General features: G+C 40.5%; 1 protein-coding gene across 1 annotated transcript in view; it reads left to right on the top strand.

Annotated features, from left to right (window-relative positions):
• Positions 1-22,193, top strand: part of NR3C2 (nuclear receptor subfamily 3 group C member 2) — a 372,959-nt gene that overhangs the window by 238,221 nt on the left and 112,545 nt on the right. Inside the window, 1 exon segment of the mRNA XM_017850074.1 lies at positions 16,966-17,082. Coding sequence (XP_017705563.1) covers positions 16,966-17,082 — 117 coding nt within the window.

The following is a 22,193-nucleotide window of genomic DNA, read 5'->3' as shown; positions in this document are numbered from 1 at the left end:
TAATATTCTTCCAGTGATGCCATGGTTTATCAAATTTAATAAGCTCCTCTAATTTTTCTTTGACTTAAAATATTACTTATAGACTTTTTCCTAATATCTTTTATCAATTTTATAATTGCAACATAAAATACATAAGTAGCCTCCTTAAAATGTCTAGAACTGCAGTGAGTAGAGAAAAGGGGAGTGAGCCTTCCATTTCTGCATTTTATTATCTTACACCTAATGAAAAATTCTAAAGCTTTTTAAAGATTCTCATGTGATCACAATTTGGCTTTCAGCACTGTTGGAGCTGTTTAAAATTTGTGTTTGAACAGATATCTATACACATGCATACACAATCTTATATTTTTCAGTTTTTATTTATCTCCTGGAGTACTTGCCTTAGAAGTATTTTTTATAAGTAATTTCCCTTATCTTTGACTGCCTTTCTCATCAAAGAACATTGTGATTGCTTTGGAATTCTTTTAACTAGTTTGCAACTTAAGACTCTGACATGGAATAAGGACGGTGATTACTCCCTTTCCTGTCTTTAGCAGTTTGCTCTGAGTTGGGCTTCACAGGTATGTACCCTGGCCACAGGCAAGGCCACATCTCTGGATTTACTACCAATTCATTCTAATGATCACTTTATGTATTTTCTTCATCTCTTCAATCATCTTCTTCATCTCTTCAATCTCTTTGTTTCTATGTCTATGGCTCTTTTCAGGGCCATAGAAGCAAAGAGATACACACACAGGGCAATAGAGATTAATCTCATCTCTACATTGTACAGATGAGGGAAGAAACTTAGAAAGGCTTCAATTTCACAAGATGACCCAGCAAGTTAGTGATTTACAGACTGTGGTGGTTTTGTATATGAAAATGTTTAACATATTAGAGTAATAATTTATTGGTACTTGTGGATAGAAAAGGCTTTTGAAACATGATGCTTTGCACTTATTATGTCTCAGAATTTATTGGCAAACCAGCAATGTAGGACAGGTTCCTTGGACAGAAACTCAGGATGGGAGCAAAGGCCCAACCCTGCCTCAAACCATAGGTTTTTTTCCCCTTTGGGAATATGCATAAAAAACACCGACAAGTAGGAAAGCAAATTACCTTGTCTTAATTCACTGGGTTTGAGTCTGGAGCCCACTGGAGAGAACATTAGAAACCCAGAATTAGTGGCTGGGCATGGTGGCTCACGCCTGTAATCCTAGCACTTTGGGAGGCCGAGGTGGGTGGATTGCCTGAGCTCAGGAGTTTGAGACCAGCCTGGGCGACACAGTGAAGCCTCGTCTCTACTAAAACACAAAAAATTAGCTGGGCGTGACAGCATGCGCCTGTATTCCCAGCTACTCGGGAGGCTGAGGCAGGAGAAATGCTTGAACCTGGGAGGTGGAGGTTGCAGTGAGCCAAGATCACACCACCGCACCCCAGCCTGGGAGACAGAGCGAGACTCCGTCTCAAAAAAAAAAAAAAAAAAAAAAAAAACCAGAATTAGTGAAGTGTCACACCGAAGCAAGGCCTCTTTCTGCCCACCTTTATTCTCATTAGCAAAAAGGGACTGTCCTCTAGAATGTGGCCCATCCAGACCCTCCTCCTAGGAGAGGAGGGAACGGAAGGGAAGGACCTTGCTGACATATAACCTGGGGCCCAAGAGAAAGTTATACCTGAGAAACCCTGGACAGCAAGAGAACATTGCTCTGTAACAAGGGCAGGCTGCAAGTTGGGAGAAACGCAGCAGTGGTGCCCTAAGCAAATTGATCAGGCCAGTATCATGGATTGGGGAGATGGGGGGTGGGGAAGGGCTGGAACATTCTAGGAACTTTTAGCACTAGGATTAAACCAAGACTTAAGGCTGGATGGGATCTGGAGATGGCAGATCTGGAAGGGCAGAGGAAGGCGCAGGCAAGTAAGGGTGAGAAGCAACCATCCTAGCCCTAACTGGCTTCTCCTGGTAAGCTAAAGATCAGCTGGTGGTTTTGTTACATAAGACTCTAAAATCAATGAGTCTTTCTCTTTTACAAGTGACTGAAATGACAGTTAGGCAATCAGTTATAAATCTATATGCTTTCTTAGGCCAGGCCCAGTGGCTCATGCCTGTAATCCCAACATTTCAGAAGGCCAAGGCAGGAGGATCACTTGAGGCCAGGAGTTTGAGACCAGCCTGGGCACGATAGTAAGACCCTGTCTCTACCCCCCAACCCCCCCAAAAAAAGGATCAGAAAGTTAGCTGGGAGTGCTGGTTGCATATCTGTAGTCCTAGCTACTCAAGAGGCCGAGGCAGTAGCATCACTTGAGCCTGGAAGGTTGAGGCTATAATAAGCTGTGATAGCCCACCCATGATTGCACCATTGCATTGCAGCCTGGGCAACAGAACAAGACCCTGTGGCAAAAACAAACAAACAAAAAATGAACAAAACAAAACTATATAATTAATGGTTAAACAAGGCATTTTTTGCTTTTTTAAAATTTTTTATTTATTTATTTATTTATTTATTTTTTGAGACAGAGTCTCACTCTGTTGCCCAGGCTGGAGTGCAGTCACATGACCTTGGCTCACTGCAACCTCCACTCACCAGGTTCAAATGATTCTCCTGTCTCAGCCTCCCAAGTAGCTGAGATTACAAGTGTGTGCCACCACATCCAGCTAATTTTTGTAGTTTTAGTAGAGGTGGGGTTTCACCATGTTGGCCAGGCTGGTCTTGAACTCCTAACCGCAGGTGATCTGCCTGCCTCGGCTTCCCACAGTGCTGGGATTATAGGTGTGAGCCACCACGTCCAGCCATTTTTTGCATATGCTTCATGAAAAGCTCTTGCTTTTTGAGAGAGAGAAAAAAATACCATATAATTCCAAATAAACTAAATTATTATTTTTCTCTATTGTATTATTTTGTTATTTTCCTTCTGTGTAGAAGAAATGGTGACAGGAAATATTTCTTTGGAAATTAAGGTAATAATGGAACAAACTGGAAAGACCTGGGATATGACTCAGACCTGCTCACCAAGGTGGGATAATATCTGGAGTATGGGCACAGGTGTCACAAGGAAATCCAGTCCAGAAGGCAGAGCACAGAAACTGCTGGTGGTCTGAGTAGGATCTTATGAGGGTCTTTGGGTGTAGGAGGGGACTGCATTTAGAAATCTCAGCACGTGGGCTCTCAAGAAAGGCAGGTGTCAGAGGCCCTGTCTTGGGACTGGGCTTTAGAGGGAGTCAGAGAGTTAGGAATTTTGTCCTGTAAGGACTGGGGTACTACATAGGCATTAAAATAAGGAATGGGACACAGGGGAATGAGGCACAAGACCTGTTATCAGAAGCTGAGCCCAACATGCAAGCATAATTGGTAGAAAAGTAACTTAACACAGAGATCCCAGCTTTGGAATAAAAGGACTGGATCCTTTTGCCCAAAGTTGGGATTGACCTGAATGCAGCCTTGGGGGAGGTACCGTTACTGTGACCATTCTACAGATGGATGTAGTAGAGCTTGGTGAGGCTAACTTTAGCTCTCACAGTTAGTGAGTGGTGAAACCAGGTGGGAAACAAGCCATCTGCTCCCGGAACAGTGCTCTGCCATTGCACTAAAGTACTTCCTGATCTTAAGGGCTGTGACCTTGGGGAAGAATGGAAAGTTTGTTAGCACCTGTTGTGTGCCACACATGGTTCTAGGCATTTTAAATGTACAGTCATTCCCCATTTGTCTGTAATTTTATGCTCCTTGGTTTCAGGTCCCCACAGTGTCAACCATAATCTGAAAATAGGTGAGTATAGTACATTAAGGTATTGTGAGAAGAGAGAGAGATCACATCCAAATAGCTTTTATTACAGTCTATTATTATAATTACTCTGTTATTATTAGTTATTAATCTTCTAGTGTGCATAATTTATCATGAAATGTTATAGGTGTGTGTGTATAAGAAAATACATAGTATGTGTAGATTTTGGTACTGTCTGTGGTTTCAGGCATTCACTGGGGTCTTTGGAACGTGTCCCCATGGATAAGGGGGGACTACTGTACTGTTGCATTAATCTTTATAAGCCCCTGTGAGATAAATTTTGTTACTGACTTTATGGATGAAAAAATGTAAGGTTAAATGGCTTGTTCAGTGTTCCATAGCTGCTAAGTGACACAGTCTGCTATAACCCACTGCATCTGACCCTAAAGCCCATTACTACCTTATGAACTGCATTAGGAACCTCTCTTGTCCTGAGTTTCAGCTGTAAATAAGAACTAAGCTATTTTTTAAATAGAAAATGATTTTAAACAATTTAGCCAAATGATCAAATGTACAAGGCTAAAACATATTAATAAAGCCTTCTTAGAAATTGTGAAGTAGATGTTTTCATGCATGTAAAGATTCAGTGTTGCTTCTGTTTGACTGGCCGGGTGATTCTAGTGAGCATGGCTTTTGTCAGACCTGAGTTTGAATCCTGCCATCACTGCTGACCCTGTGAAGCACCATGGACAGCTACTTATTTCCTTGCTGAGGACATGAGGATATTATCACCTATTTAAAAGGTTATCATAAGGACAGGAGTGGTGGCTCACACCTATAATCCCAGCACTTTGGGAGGGTTGCTTGAGTTCAGGAGTTGGAGACCAGCCTAGGCAACACAGCAAGATCACGTCTGTACTAAAAATCAAAAAAATTTGCCAGGCATGGGCGCATGCACCTGTAGTCCTAGCTACTCAGGAAGCTTATGTGGGAGGATTGCTGGAGGCTGGAAGGTCAAGGCTGTAGTGAGCTGTGATCACGCCACTGTACTCCAGCCTAGGTGACAGAGTAAGACCCTATCTCAAAAAATAAATAAATAAATAAATAAATAAAAAATAAACATTAAACATAAGAATGTAACTTGCCTAGCCCAGTAACCTGGAGCGTAGTTGGTAGCCCACAAGCCTGAGTCTTCTTCCCTTTCATCTCATGCTGTCATATTTCCATGGCTGCTCCAGCACACTTATGATCTAGTCCCTCCTCCAACCCTGCCCTTCTCATTCTCAGCTGATAGTCCTGTTTCAAAGAACAAAGGCTTGCAGCTCAATATCCCACACACTTCCTCTCCCTTCCACTCATTTATCAGATTCTAATCTTCAACTCCACATGATAAAATAACCATATACAAAGTTCTAACATATGTAGATTTTACCCCTCGTATCACTTTTTCATCATAAGTGTAAAATTTTGGTTCAAACAGACTGAAATTTGTGAGTTGTTTCTACTGGGAATAATTGGATAAAGGGGAAACTGGCAGGTTTAGAATATGAAAGCAGAAAATATCTACTCGGCTTTGACAAGCTAAGTAGGTAACTTGATGGCTGCCATTTTTATCTCGGACATACATATTGTCTGCTTCTTTGAGACAATAATGGGACCAAGAAGGTAGAAAACAACTTTGAGTTATAAAATTAGAAAAGTGTGAGTGTTTGCATAGAGAGCCACAAAGAGATGATTTAGGATGGCGTTGGCTTTTCTCATTTGGGCGAGTGGGTGTCAAGGCAGTTCAGCTATGGAAAAACAAGTTTGGAGCCAGAGAGTAACAGAGACAAGGATGTTTAATTGGAATATATATCTCCCAACCATGCTCTTTGGAAAGAGTCATCCGGATTGTGAGCTTCACTGGTCCCTTTGCCATTACTCTAGGACCTCTTCTACTGAACTACTAGAGGGAACTCCCAAAACACAAAGTAGACCTGGACGGGCTTCCCCTTGCCTAAGATTCATGTCCAGACTGTGTCATATGGTCTAACAAGTCCTCACAGTGTTGCTCTTTCTTAATTCTACACACAACCCCCACTGTGCTGCAGCCACAAAACTCACCCGTCCCAAAATGTATGATGCCCTCTGACAACATTTTTTCTTAGTATGTTGTTTCTCTGGGTAGGAAACTTTTCTAATTCTCTTTCCATCCAAAAAACAGTGCTCAAGATGCAAATCTATTGTTATTTCTTCTGTGAAGCTTTTTCTGATTTCTGAGGCGAAAATAGTACTTTCTCTTCTGTATTCTCTTAGCACTTATTCATGTCCGTTCTTGCCCCAGGGTTTAATTTGCTTAGGAGCCACTCTCCCACACTGGATTATGAGTCCCTAAAGGACAGGGATCTCTTATTCATCTCTCTTCCCAGTGCTGTAACTGACATGTAATAGCCGCCCGATAATTATTTGTTGAATTAATACAAGAGCAAGCAGACATGTTGAATTAATAATGCCTAACTTCACAAACAGAACATATTTACTGTGGTTAAAAACATGTATCCTAGAAAAACCTCTGGAAGGATACAGAGAAATTGATAACAGTGGTTTGCCTTGGGGGAAGGAAACTAGGTGGTTAGAGGATAGGAGAGGGGGAGAGAGAGAGCCTTTCCACCAGATGTCCTATAGTACATCTTGAATTTTGTACCACATGCATGTATTATAGCATTATAGACCCAAAACTAGTCTAATTTAATATTTGTGCGTGTGGCAAAACAAACACATATCAAATAGTTTCTTACTTTTCTTGCAAACATTTTGGATTGTTGGTATAAGTTTATGATTCAGTTGTCCATTGTTACCAATATCCTCTCTCATCTGGGTTTCATTTCGGTCTAGAGTTATATTGTTGTTCAGAAACTGGGTTATGCCTGAGATGGCAAATAAGGACCCACTGAACTGTGTGAAATCTTCAAATCTTAACAAATAGTTTGAAGCCAGAGTGGCTGAACAACAGTCCCTTCTCTCTACCCTGGCCTCATTTCTACCTTTGAGGTCTTGAGGGATTAGCTGGTTGGGCAAAAATCTGATCACTGAGAACCCAGCATGCAGGATTTTTAAAATCTTGCAAGGGCTGTGCATGTGTTGGCTTCCAGGTCTGGAGTTTAGAAGTATATTTAGATCAGGCAAAAAGTGGTGGATCAGGCAGTATGTAAATTTGGCATCCTATGTATGATGTAATTAGAATTATAGGTGCAACCAAATTCATATGGTTCTCCTTTCCCAGTGTCAGAGTGGTTAGTGATGTATTGGTCTGAGTTATCCTTTATAAGGTAGCCTAAACATGTCTTTCATTCCAGAGGTTCTGTTTCTGCACCATTTTGTCCTGTTGGTATAAGAATCTTAAGTATACTTCTAACGTGGATGGACCCTAGACAGAGTAAGTGCTGTAATGAAAGTGCTGCAAGTATGAATCCCAGCTAAGCTAGCCACATGATTTTACCTCTCCGAATGTCTTAATTGACAAAATGGGGATAATATGACTATCCCCATAGGATTCCCCCCATAGGATTTTTAAATGATTAAATTAAGTATGATTGGTAAAGCACTTGTCACATAATAGGAATTCAACAAATGCTAGTTCCCTGTCCACTGCCCTGAATAACTTATTAGTTTATCTAGATAACAGATGTTTTTGCATAGTGAAGTGCAGCTATGTTAAATTCCTAGTATTGAATGTGTGAGAGACGTAAGTCACTCTTCCTGAAAAAAATTTTCCTTGTTCCTTGTCAGTAACTTACTTGTTTTTTCTTACTGCACACCATAATGAGTGTTTCTCAGGGTTAAAATCTTACATCACTTGGATTTTGTCATATGATATTATCTTTGATTCTCTTTTACTAACATATGCATACAAATTCTTATGATAATTAAAAGTTCATTTTAAAAAATGAAAAATGAACACCTTTCACAACAAGAAGAATGTTTATTTGGGAATTTTTTGCTTATCCACATGGGAAGAACTCTTGAAACACCACTGGAAAAAAAAATAATGCTAATCTGACTTCTAAATTAAAATATTAGAATCCTTAAAACATAGCTTCAAAAGATTTGTGCTTTAAGGTGGCAAAGGCAACCTGTACTTACTTCTCAAGTCAGTTCTTTTCCCCCCTGGCATTTTAAAACATGTTAATCCAGGCCCACTCATAAACCTCAGCAGCAGGGGATCATTGTTCATTGGTTTATTATGGGCAGACCAAACTGGTTTTAACTGAGCAGAGGAAGTTAATTATCGATTTTAGTGGGGCTTCCCGAACAAAGTGATCGAACCAGTTCTTGTTGGACCACACGTCCTTAACCTGCACCAATGCGACAGGAGTAAGAAGTGGGCGGCGGCGGGCGGGCGGGGGGAGATGGGGGAAGGGAAATTGCCCATCAGAATCTGCAATGCGGGAATTTGCTGGGACTGCTCTAATCTGTTTCCCAGGTTGTTCGAACCAGTTCAAGAGCAGTTAAACAAGGTTATGTAAGTGACATGTGATGTAGCCCAAAATAGTGACTGCAAACACAGGCTGCTGTTGCTGGGCAGTTGTCAACTGCTTAAAAAAAAAAAAATCTTGCAGCAGGACAACAAATGGATCTTTAAAAATGAGAAGGAGATTTAAGCACAAAGTTAATTTTAAAAGGGATTTGGAGAAATTGCCTTTCTGATACTGAAAATAAATGATTTTTTTTTAAATAGGGAAACTTACATTGTACATAAGGTCTGGTTATTCTAGAATATCCACCAGGGGTAGTTAGTGAAGAGGTACTTGCAACAAGTTTGGTGCTTTATAGTTCCCATATTTGAATGAACAGCAGCAACAATCAAACCGTCGGCTCTGGCATGTAACGAATTATTAAGCAATAGATCATTCAGAGAGTGATAAATATCAAACTATTTTTAGAAGTTACTGTCCCTTTTATTTAAATACTTTTGTATCTTCAGGATATGAAAAAGAAAACATGTTATATAACATAGGGAGCATAAAAATAAGGTTTTAAAGGAAAACAAGATTCAGTGGTGAAATTTGTTCAAGATTGTTTATTAGACAGAAAACAAAAACACCAGAAGAGGGTTTAAACTATGCCTTCACTGTCATCAACATTTGGATTCCCATAATGACCACATTCCCTGGGTTCCCTGCCTTTTAATGAGCTCCAGATCTGGGAAAGCAGGAATTAAGGAGCGAAATACAGAGGAAGTGGGATGAGGGGGAACCTTAGGGCCTTTGTTAGGATTCAAGCTCAGGAGCTCACTCTGTATGTGTCCGTATTTGTGAGATCTGAATCTCAGGGACTCTGGTGTTAACTCTGTCTTTCTCCATCTCTAAGGGACCTGTAAAATAGCACATTTCCCCACCCAGATTCTGAACAAATTGAGTTATAAAACAAAGGAGTGGCTGGTGGAAGATAAAACATCAACATTTGGGGGTAAATAAGTTGAAGTGTATGACTTAGTGATAAGAGCCAAAGGGACCTGTCATCTGAGCCCCCAGATTAGGTACAGGCAAGGGAACAGCTGGATCAGGACAGGCGTCCCCAAGACTGGAGGCTGAGCACCTGCTCCCAGAGGGAGCTGTCCCACAAGAGGACGAAGCCACTGTGGAGGCAGGCATGCCAGATTAATTCTCAAATGTACTAATGAAAGCAGACTGAGTAAAGGGGATGGAGAGTGGCCTGTGGTGTAGCATCTTGGAGCTTCCTCCCCCTGGAAAAAAAGGTCAAGTCAAGGGTGGGCAGAGGTGTTCCCCACTGGGAGGCTCAATCTGAGGCCCCAGCACCGCCTCTCTGTGGGGACAGGAAGGAATCTGGGTACTGTGGTGGGAGCAAATGTCAGTGTTCAGTGTGTTTTGATTTTTCATATTCAGTCCCCCATATGTAAAAGGCTATGTTGCCAATGTGTGATAAGTCAGTTTTTTAAAAGACAAAATTTTGGGCATTCTGTTCGTAAGATGTAATTCAAGCACCTCCTTCTCTGCAAATCCTTCTTTAAAGATTCTCAAGGGTATTTGTAGGTGTCTGCTGTGCTTTCGGGGCTTCCAGAACCTGGTTCTTTTCATGTCTCATATCTAACTCTCCCTGAGAACCTCGGTGTCTTGCTTGATAAAAGGTACTACCCTGATGATCAGCCATGTGTATGGAGGGATAGAATGTTTTCCAGATACAGGTAGAGGAGTGGGACACTGATAGGGAGGTAAAGGAGGTATATGGATCCATAGATGTCATAGAACATGAAATTGTGAAGCCAGAGAAAAACAGAAATGAGACTGCCTTCTAAGATTTAAAAGAAAAGTAATGGGGGAGATATGCCAGAAGTGCTGCCACCACCCATGACCAAGCATCAGCGAGGGTTGGCAGGCAGAGGGTTGGCAGGCAGAGGTTGGCAGGCATGCTGACTTCAGTCTATAGTTGAGGATGTCTGTAGCAATGGTGTTTGTGATTCAGGACCAACCTATATGTCTGTACCTATGAACAGAGGTACAACCAGGCAAAGGACCAATCTTCTGAGTTCTTTTACTTGTTAAAATAAACCATAAGCATATTGTCCTTCACATCCATAATAGGAACAATACATGCCAATAAGAAAAACACCAAAACTAAAACCACCGATAAACATAATCCAGTGTTATTAGGTTAGATGCCTCTGACCAAGCTTTGGTTCCTTTTTCTGAAATGGTCGTAACTTTTGCTAAGCACATCTTTGAGCTCTGACCTGTCACCTCCCCTCCCTGTGCTACACTGGCTCAACTCACATTAAATATGGAGCTTATTAAGAGCTTGGACTTGAGAGTTTAAGCAGTGAAGGGCCCTAGAAGGCCTTTAAGCAGATGATGTCATAATCAGATCTGTGAATCAGGGGGAGGACTGCAGGCTGTACAGAAGAGGGGGAAACTTCTGGGGAGGCCCAGGACCCAAAGTGCCTGCCCTAGAGGCCGCAGTTTCCTGTGGAGTGCCTCCCACACCACTGATGGGTACAGATGGAGGAAAACACCAGGGATACCCCTTAGCTTCATTTCAACCAAAACAGTTCTCTTTCTTTTTTTAACCTATTGATGTCTGTGTGAGAGTTTTTTTATTTAATAACTTTTAAATTGAAGTTAGAATCATTTGACTTAGAAGTGGTGAATTAGCAGAGGCAGGTAGACTACTTACAAGTCCATTGAAATTATACTGAAAATATGCAGTAATACATGACAATAGTAATAATGATAATCACACAAATACAGTGATAACAGCTACCATTCATTTTATCCTTACTGCATAGCAGTGACTATTTTCAGTGCTTTATGTGGTATATTATTTTCATGATAACTCATGAGATAGGCACCTTTATAATTCTTGTTTAATAAGTCAGGAAACTGATATATGAAAAGGTTAAGTAACTTCTCTAAAGTCCGATAGTAATAGGGATTCAAGCTCCATAATTCAGAAGTTTAACCAAGAGATCCTGCAATGAAGAAAGGACTGATGGATATAGATAGAACTCAAAAGACACTTAGAAGGGAGAATCATCAGTACTTTGCTAGCCCTTGAATGTAGAGGATTCTGGGGAGAAGCCGTGTAAACAATGGATAACTTGTAGCTTCTAGTTCATACAACTGCTTGTAGCTTTAAAATTGGACATATAGCAGGCAGGAAGGGGGCTGTGTGGGGGGTGGGGATGTGACATTTCATTGGTGAACAGGGAGGGATTGAAGTGTCAGAGACATTCGGGTGGGAACATTCAGTGAACAGGTAGATGCATGGGGCTGAAACCCAGAAGAAAGGAAGGGGCACTGGAGCCTGCAGGGCACTGGCGGCCTCTGGAAATGGCCGAGCTACCAGACTGTGTGGATACTGTCTGTTCCTCCTCTGTACCCATCCTGCCTGTGAAGTAATATATAAAAATAAGAGATATGGAGAGAAATAATACAAGGAAGTTACAACTTTCCAGAATCTTATCCCGTGCCTATCCCAGACCACTTGCTTACTGAACACTTAACTGTGTCTCAGCCTTCCCTGGGCTAATTCTTTGTGTGGAACACCTGTACTTCTGTCCTTTCCATGTTTCATTGTATGAACATTCCTCTAGAACATTCCTTAAGGCTTACCCCAGATGCTTTCCTTCTCCATAAAGACTGATTCATCTCCCAACTCCAGTATGATCCCTTCCTTCTTTAAAGTCGGAACATATCAAGACCCATGATATATCGTTTTTTTTTAAGTTCGGAGGTACATGTACGGGTTTGTTATATAGGTAGATGTATCTTAATCATTTCAATTTCCCCAACCTCATCCTAACCCCTTGAATATAAGGTCGTGGAAGAAATGGACTGTTTTACCTTTTTACATTCTGCCTTAAAAATCTTTGTGGAATGGAATTAACTCATTGTCTGGGAACACATGTTAGATCCTAGAACCTCTTTTTCTTGTTTTCCAAGGGCCTTACTCCTCAACCTGCCTGTCTGTAAATATCAGTTACCTCTGCCTTCTCTCATCCACAGGGGTGCGGTTTCCCTCAAGGCTCCTGGCAAAATGGAATTCAGTCTCCCAGGCTCACCTTTGCTTCTGCCCCTGAGTGTATGTGCCTACTTAAAGAGTCTTGATGTTAAGTAATATATAAAAATAAGAGATATCGAGAGAAATAATACCAGGAAGTTATAACTTTCCAGAATCTTATCCTATGCCTATAGTCTTGGGCCCTAATCTAGAATTCTTAGCTGAGTTGCAAACAGAAAGGACAATCCTGGCTTTTTATGCTGTGTTTACCCTAAAGATATAGTTCAACACACTCCTATCCTTGTCAGCTTTTAGAAAAAAAACTAAAGACTTGAAGATGGGTTCAGAGCTGAATGGTGTTTGCCTTGGCTCAAGTGGACTCTTCGTCCAGAGGCCTTCATACTCAGAGGTGACATTCTGCTCCCACAGGATGCTCTTTACTCACTAACATTCATTAAGAGTTGATTTTTGTTCTTTGGATTTTCTCATCCTACTTTTTTTTTTTTTTTTTTTTTTTTTTTTTTTTTTTTTTTTTTTTTTTCTTTTTTGGAGACGGAGTCTCGCTCCGTCGCCTAGGCTGGAGTGCAGTGGCGTGATCTTGGCTCACTGCAAGCTCCCCCTTCTGGGTTCACGCCATTCTCTTGCTTCAGCCTCCTGAGTAGCTGGGACTACAGGTGCCCGCCACCACGCCCAGCTAATTTTTTGTGTTTTTAGTAAAGAAGGGGTTTCACCATGTTAGCCAGGATGGTCTCAATCTCCTGACCTCGTGATCCACCCACATCAGCCTCCCAAAGTGCTGGGATTACAGGCGTGAGCCACCGTGCCTGGCCCCATTTTTTTTTAAGTGAGCTAACAAAATAGGTCATCACTATCACCTCTATCACCTTTTAAAAATTTTTTTAGTTTTTTTTTTTTTTTTTTTTTTTTTTTTTTAGTTCTTTCTTCAGGCCAGGCTTTGTGCTTCTTGCTTTTTGTGTAGTGTATTATTCATTTGAAACCATTTAACAATGTAGAAAGTAGGCATTACTCTTTGCATTTTATAGATCAAGATACCAATGCTCAGAAACACTGAGCCACTTGGCTGAGGCTCTGATAGCTCCTTATTGACTGAGGCAGGATTGAGACCCAGATGGACCCTGGTTGTGAAGCTGGTTCCTTTTTATTGTGCTTTCTCCTCCCTGCCCTTCGTTTTTCTACTTTTCTGTTCTTATGCTATTGATTCTTAGAGAACTGCATGTCACATAATCTGTATTTTCTCAGTTGGGACCAGGCCACGTATAACAAAAAGTTGCTTCTTGATTTCAAAATAATTGAAAATTGTAAAAGACAACTTTTATTGAATGCAGTAACTTTTAAAATAATGAGATTAACTTTTAAACAGTTACTGAATTATTCTACAGTTAAAAACAATACCATAGTTTAAAACAATAGAAAAAAATTATACCTCTGATTTATTTTAAACTCACCTTTGTTATTGTTAAGTCCATAAAGCATTTTTGCTTTTATTTTCCCTTTAATTTACTCCATCTGGTTTTCCTATAAATCTTTGAATTTGTGTTACATGTGCACTAACTGACCTAAGCATCCTGGTACTTCATTCAAGTTTATCCTAACCTTGGAAGCTTTCTCTCTTCTGGAATGGCTGCCTTGTGCCCAAAAAGCTGCCCCAACCGCAAGCAGGAGGTACACTGAACTCGAGTACACAGATGGATGGATGACTAAAGTTCCCTGAGTCCTACTGGACAGATTTTGGTTGTGTGTTGTGTTGGTTTAATATGAATTAAAGAATGAGACACACATTATATATTTGTGTAGGTGTAATTTAAATTTTTAATGTTTACACAACTAAAAATATAAACGACAAAATTTTCTGAAAATGACTTGTCTGCAACAGTCTCTTACAACTCTCCTCTCCTATTTGTGGAAGATGAAATATTGTTCTGGGGAGAAAATTATCCTGGGTTGTTACAGTAACAAATTTTTGAAGGGTATTTATTTTTTTAAATCCTTCTAGAACAATCCTGGCATTTGAAAGTCTCTGTTTTTGAACACCCAAAGAAGAAAATCTTTCAATGTGTTCATAAGACAGTGGCCATTTTTTTCCATTTGGTATGCCTACAATCTAAAAGTCTTAGTTACATTTACTGAAAATTCATAGAGTGAATCTTAGACTACAGCCAACCAACCCTTATGCAAATGATCCATGACCTTGCAACATATTGGAGGTTCCCCATAAATACTTGTTGAATTAAAACAAATTCAAATTACATGTAGTTATTTCTTTGGACTTTCAAGTTTACTCAGTTCAGTGTATATTAAAGATGAAATCTGTGGTTTTGTATTCAATCTCATAATATGCAAAAGGCACAGAATGTCAATTGTGGGTAGAAATGCTGGCTGGTAGAGTGTGCTTCACTCAACATTCTGTTGCTTCTCATTTCCAAAGAGCACCTTCAATGTCTTATTAGACCAACAGTAAATTATATTGCAAATCAGTATTTAGAAAACCCTCTCCTGGCCTTGAGGCACAGCAATATTATCAGACTTTCTATATTCTGTTTCCAGCTCTACCTTTTTGGGAAGTCACTTGATCAATTCTAGTATGAGGTTCTTCTGATGAATAGCAGCAATAATAATCTCACCTATGTCATAGGGTTGTTGCATGGGTTAACTAAGAACTCTAATGTGGCATTAAAATTTTATTTTAGAACTGGAAGCCTCTCTAAGATGCTGTACAACGTCATTAAATGTTATATTTATCAGTTACCATTTTTACCATGGATATTGATTGCCTTTGTGTAATTATATACACCTACCCATATTCATTAAGAGCCTTCAATTTTTAGAAAAGGCATTAGATTATTATAATGGTGGGGTTTCATTTCTTCACTTTGATAGATTTCCCTATGCTGTTACTATTGTTTTATTGTTATTATTACTAAGATTTAGCATAATGTTAGAGAATATACTGTAGATTAAATTATTTTAATTACATTAAGTGATGCACATTATTTTTATTGAGTATTTACTGTTATTTACTTAGTAATTCTTAAATCAAGGGAACATGATGGTACTACACTGAAGGGAGTGCTTTGGAGCCTGTTCACTACTTTGCAGTAAACAGTGGGCCTCCCTCTCTCCTTTTCATTAACCCATGGCTCTTCAGGCTTCACTCTCCAGTTTGTGCTCACCCACCATATGATCTCACCTAGTTTTATGGCTTAAAATAACGTCCGTGAGCTGATTACATATCTAGCCCAGCCCTCTTCCTAACCGCAGACCTGATGCCTCCACTTGGATGCCCATCAGGTTTCTCTGACTTGCCATGCCCAAGTGCGGTCATTCCTCATAAACCATTGGCTTCTTCTGTCTTCCCCTTTTTAACTAATGTCAGTTCCCTTTTTCTACTTGTTTAGCCCAAGAATCTTAAGGCCTCCTTAACTCCTCATTTCCTCTGGTCTGTCAGCAAACCCATGCAGCTCTACATTCAGAATACATCTAGAATCTCACCACTGCCACTGCTACCACAAAGACCCAGCCCACTTTCCTCTCTCCCCTAGGTTACAATAATTGCCTCCTACCCCTGGTCTCTCTAGTTCTGTCCTTAGTCCACTGCGGTCAGTTTCAACACAGCAGCCAGAGTGATGCTGTGAAATGTAAATCACATCAAGTGACTCCTCTGCTCAAAGTCCTCTAGTCTAGTGGCTTTATCTCAGAGTAAAGGCCAAAGTCTTGAATATGACCTCTAAGGACCTATGTGATGTGGCTCACATTAGCTGTTCATCTCTATCTTTTCTTACTCTCTACTCATTCTCTTCTGCTCCTTCACCCTGGTGTCCCTGCTATTCCTAGAACATGCCAAGTAATCAGCCTTCACCTTCCTCCCTACCACATTTGCCTTTCCTTCTTTCTGGTATATGTTCTCTCCTAGATGTCCACACAGTTAGATGGAAGGATTTATAGGGCTGATGGATCTATAGACCTTTATTTAAAAATCACCTTGCATGTTCCCTTCATTTTTCTCCCTAGTGCTTATTACTATCTAACATCTAACACATTTTATCTAATTACTTTGTCTAATGTGTCTCCCCCAAATCTAATGAAAGTTAAAAGCAGAGGCTTTTGTCTGTCTTGTTCATCACTGTATCCCTAGTGCCTCTAGTAGTGCCTAGTACCCACTGGGTGTTTAGTAAATATTTTTGAATAAATACTAATAAAGCTAGACTACAATTTCATATTTTGCCAATAGATGCCACTCTCTAAGCCCGTGCTGTGCCCACATCTGATTTTTTTTAGTTCCAGATTGTTTTACAGAATGGAGTAGTTTAACATTTCCAATTGTGTAATTTGAAAGTGAAATTACTGTGAAATCCCAGTGAAGTCACATGTATAAATGGTGGGCAGGCATAGCAGCTTAAACAGCTGCAGTAGGGCTTTTGTTTAGATTGATGCTGTTGTGACGTCTACAGGAAATGTGCACTATTGCCTGAACCCATGCAGCTATCAAAAAATTCAAACAATGGAGAAATATGGCTGTACTTATATGAGAACATGTTTGGAAATAAGTGTAATGTTATCATATGTAATCTAAAGTCTCAGCTGCATTAAGCTGACCATCTCCTCCTCTATATTATCCACAAATCATGTATTTTTACTTTTTTGAGGAAGAGATTTCAAGGCAGGAAAGAAGTAGTTTTATATTCTGAGTATACATATTAATGTTTTGTACTAGTATAGTCTATTTTAACAGTTACTTTTTATTATTTTAATCAGGGCAACACAACTATTTATGTGCTGGAAGAAATGATTGCATCATTGATAAGATTCGACGAAAGAATTGTCCTGCTTGCAGACTTCAGAAATGTCTTCAAGCTGGAATGAATTTAGGAGGTAAGTTTTGTATTTTTAGTTTAATAAGAATTGTTAATAGGTAATGCAACACCACTCAGATCTGAGTACTCTCAAAATTGAAAACGAAGTCAACAGGGAACAAAGGTTTCTGAAAATCCAATGAGTTCTGTTTTCATGCTAAAACATTTTAGGAGAGAAATATTTATTAGCTGGAGTCAAAAAGAGGTATGTTTTATGGCTATAGTTCTAGTGAATTTTTCAAGCCTGAATTTGCTGAGTTTCAAGAACTGGGCACTTAACAAAAAACAAAAAAAAAAAAATGACTTATATAAACCCATAGTTAATAGTTTTTATTGCCACATCTGTTTAGAAATTAGACCTATATGTGATAACATTACCCACATAGGAGTACATACCTAACTTTAGAGGTAAATGTAATAAAGATATATATGAAAAAAGCTTTGAAATGTTACAGAGGCTTACTAAAAGAGGGGGAGAGGGTAAAAAACTAGAACCAAATGCAAAAGTATACAACATCCGTGGATAGGAAGACTCAGCATCCTTAAGATACAAATTTTCCCTAAGTTAATTTGTAAATATAGTATAATTATAAGAAAAATACCAATTCATTATCCTAAATCCCTAAAGAATAGCCAAGAATATTCTAGAAGAGACAAATAATGAGAGGAACTAGCTCTACCAGATAGGAAAGTATATTATAGCTACAATAATTAAAATAATCTGTGGTATTTGGTTATCAATTGTCAGATTAACAGAAAGTCAAGAAATAGATCCAAATAACGTAGGAATTTTGCACATAATAAAACTGACATTTCAGATCAGTGGGGGTATGGGAGATTATTCAATGGAAAATACAACTGTGATAATTGGATAACCATCTGGAAAACAAGAAAGTTGAATACCACCTCTTAACTATACTCCAGAATAAATGCTGATGCATCAAAATTTAAACTTAGAAAATAGCCACAGAAGTACTAAAAGAAAACATGAATTTTTGTTAATACTCTCCAAGTAGAGAAGACCTTTCCAAATCCCACTATCAATGGGTTTCATATTGCAGATTCAACCAACTATGAATTGAAAACATTTGGTTTCTTTGGGACACCGAGGCGGGCGGATCATGAGGTCAGGAGATTGAGACCATCCTGGCTAACACGGTGAAACCCCGTCTCTGCTAAAAATACAAAAAATTAGCTGGGCGTGGTGGCGGGTGCCTGTAGTCCCAGCTATTTGGGAGGCTGAGACAGGAGAATGGCGTGAACCTGGGAGGCGGAGCTTGCAGTGAGCCGAGATCACGCCACTGCGCTCCAGCCTGGGCGATGAGCAAGACTCCACCTCAAAAAAAAAAGAAAAGAAAACATTTGGTTTAAAAAAATAAAAATACAGGCCGGATGCGGTGGCTCAAGCCTGTAATCCCAGCACTTTGGCAGGCTGAGACAGGCGGATCACGAGGTCAGGAGATCGAGACCATCCTGGCTAACACAGTGAAACCCCGTCTCTACTAAAAAATACAAAAAACTAGCCGGGCGTGGTGGTGGGCAGCTGTAGTCCCAGCTACTCCGGAGGCTGAGGCAGGAGAATGGCGTAAACCCGGGAGGCGGAGCTTGCAGTGAGCTGAGATCCAGCCACTGCACTCCAGTCTGGGTGACAGAGCAAGACTCTGTCTCAATAAATAAATAAATAAATAAATAAAAATACAAAAATACAAAATTTGAAATACAATGTAACATATATATATATATAACATAGCATCACATTGTATTAGGTATTATAAGTCATCTGTAGATGATTTAACGTATACTGGAGGGTGTGCGAAGGTTATGTGCAATACTGGATTCAGGGGATCATGTTGGACAGGAGGCAGGACTAGATTGCAGCTCCAGAAAAAGTAGCATGTGGAGGCTTGCGTTGTGAATTTTAGCTCCAGATCCACTGCAAGAAAAAACCAGCAACCCCAAGAGGACCCACAGACCCTGTGAAGGAAGCGGACTGCTCCCGTAGGACCTGGGAGACGCCCTAGTTACTGTGAGTCCCCCAACTGCAGAAGCGGGAAAGGGAGACCCTCCTCTCCTGAACACACACCCCACTGGAGAAGCTGAAGGTCTGTTTGTGGAAGAAGTTTCTGACTTTACCTGGAGCTGAGTCAAGTTAGAGAGCCTAGCAAAATACAGGGGTAGAAGAAGCAGCAGTAAGGTCCTGGGAGCTCACTGGGTCCCCAAGCAGCCCATTCCTGCCTGGCACCACAGGGATCCATCGGGAGGGTGGCCAGAGGAGCAGGGGGTAAAACTCCAGAGGAAGAAGGAATTCTCTAGCTGAACTTTGTAACAATTTGAACAGGGTGAGAAGCCTCCTTGCCAGAACTCGGGGGAGGGCCCAAATCAGGCCTGCAGACTTCACAGGCAGGGGGAGAACTAAAGCCTTTTCTGTGGCAGCTGGGAGGCAGATAGCCTTGGGCAAGTTTTCAAACCCCTCTTTCCTTCTCCCTGGAAACAGACTCGGGGCTGTTGGGGCGGCTTGGTGGGAATGAAACCAGCCCTTCAGTTTGCCTAGGAGCAGGGTGAGGCCTGTGACTGCCGGCTTTCCCCCACTTCCCTGACAACCTGCATGACTCAGCAGAGGCAGCCATAATCTTGCTTGGTACACAACTCCAGTGAACTGGGAATCTCGCCCCCACCCCCCACAGCAGCCACAGCAAGACCCACCCAAGGAGAGCCTGAGCTCAGACACACCTAGCCGTGCCCCCCACCTGACCGTCCCTCCCTATCCACCCTGGTGGCAGAAGACAAAGGGCACATACTCTTGGAAGTTCTTGGGCCCCACCCATCACAGTTCCCTCAGCACACTACTACAACTGATGCTTTCTGGAAATCGCCACCTCCTGGCAAGAGACCAACCAGCACAAAAACAAAACATTAAACTACCAAAGCTAAGAACCTTCACGGGGTCCATTGCACCTTCACCACCTCCACTGGAATAAGTGCTAGTATCCACACCTGAGAGACCCATAGACAGTTCACATCACAGGACTCTGTGCAGACAACCCCCAGTGCCAGCCTGGAGCCAGGTAGACCTGCTGGGTGGCTAGAAGAGAGACAACAATCACTGCAGTTTGGCTCACAGAAAGCCACATCCATAGGAAAAGGGGGAGAGTGCTACATCAAGGGAACACCCTGTGGGACAAAAGAATCTAAACAGCAGCTTTCAGCCGTAGACCTTCCCTCTGACAGAGCCTACTCAAATGAGAAGAAACCAGAAAACCAACCCTGGTAATATGACAAAACAAGGCTCTTCAACACCCCAGAAAATCATACAAGTGCACCAGCAATGGATCCAAACCAAGAAGAAATCCCTGATTTACCTCAAAAAGAATTTAAGAGGTTAGTTATTAAGCTAATCAGGGAGGGATCAGAGAAAGGCAAAGCCCAATCTGAGGAGATCAAAAAAATCATACAAGAAGTAAATGGAGAAATATTCATGGAAATAGATAGCTTAAGGGAAAAAAAAACAATCAAAAATTCTAGAAACTTTGGACACACTTTTAGAAATGTGAAATGCTCTGGAAAGTCTACGCAATAGAATTAACAAATGGAAGAAAGAAATTCAAAGCTCAAATACAAGGTCTTTGAATTAACCCAGTCCAACAAAGACAAAGAAAAAAGAATAAGAAAATACGAACAAAGTGTCCAAGAAGTCTGAGATTAAGTTAAATAACCAAATGTAAGAATAATTGGTGTACCTGAGGAAGAACATAATTCTAAAAGCCTGGAAAGCATATTTGGGGGAATAATCGAGGAAAACTTCTCCAGCCTTGCAAGAGACTTCAACATCCAAATATAAGAAGCCCAAAGAACACCCAGGAAATTCATCACAGAAAGATCATCGCCTAGGCACATTGTCATCAGGTTATCCAAAGTTAAGACAAAGGAAAGAATCTTAAGAACTGTGAGACAGAAGCACCAGGTAACCTATAAAGGAAAACCTATCAGATTAACAGCAGATTTCTCAGAAGAAACCCTAAAAGCTAGAAGGGATTGGGGACCTATCTTCAGGCTCCTCAAACAAAACGGTTATCAGCCAAAAATTTTGTATCCAGTGAAACTAAGTATCACATATGAAGGAAAGATAGTCATTTCCAGACAAATGCTGAGAGAATTTGCCACCACCAAAAGAACTGCTAAAAGGAGCTCTAAATCTTGAAACAAATCCTGGAAATACATCAAAAAGAACCTCTTTAAAGCATAAATCACACAGATCTATAAAACAAAACAAAACAAAAGTTAAAAACCAAAAACAATAAAACCAAAGTACACAGGCAACAAAGAGCATGATGAATGCAACAGTACTTCACATTTCAATAACAACATTGAATGTAAGTGGCCTAAATGCTCCACTTAAAAGATACAGAACCGCAGAATGGATAAAAACTTACCAACCAACTATCTGCTACCTTCAGGAGACTCACCTAACACATAAGGACTCACATAAACTTAAAGTAAAGGGGTGTAAAAGGCATCTCATGCAAATGGACATCAATAGCGAACAGGGGTCGCTATTCTTGTATCAGACAAAACAAACTTTAAACCAACAGTGATTAAAAGAGACAAAGAGGGACAGTATATAATGATAAAGGACCTTGTCCAACAGGAAGACATCACAGACCTAAACATATATGCATCTAACACTGGAGCTCCCAAATTTATAAAACAGTTACTAATAGACCTAAGAAATGAGATAGACAGCGACACAATAATAATGGGGAACGTCAGTACTCCACTGACAGCACTAGACAGGTCATCAAGACAGAACGTCAGCAAAGAAACAATGGATTTAAACTATACCTTGGAACAAATGGACTTAACAGATGTATACAGAACATTCCATCCAACAACTGCAGAATACACATTCTATTCAACAGCACATGGAACTTTCTCCAAGATAGACCATATGATAGGCCATAAAACAAGCCTCAATAAATTTAAGAAAATTGAAATTATATCAAGCACTCTCTCAGACCACAGTGGAATAAAATTCGAAATCAACTCCAAAAGGAACCTTCAAAACCATACAAATACATGGAAATTAACCTGCTCCTGAATGAGCATTGGGTCAAAACAAAATCAGGATGGAAA

This window comes from Rhinopithecus bieti, unplaced genomic scaffold, assembly GCF_001698545.2.
Source record: "Rhinopithecus bieti isolate Rb0 unplaced genomic scaffold, ASM169854v2 scaffold_32105, whole genome shotgun sequence".
Taxonomy (NCBI): Eukaryota; Metazoa; Chordata; class Mammalia; order Primates; family Cercopithecidae; genus Rhinopithecus; species Rhinopithecus bieti.
This window is presented reverse-complemented; position numbering and strand designations above follow the sequence as displayed.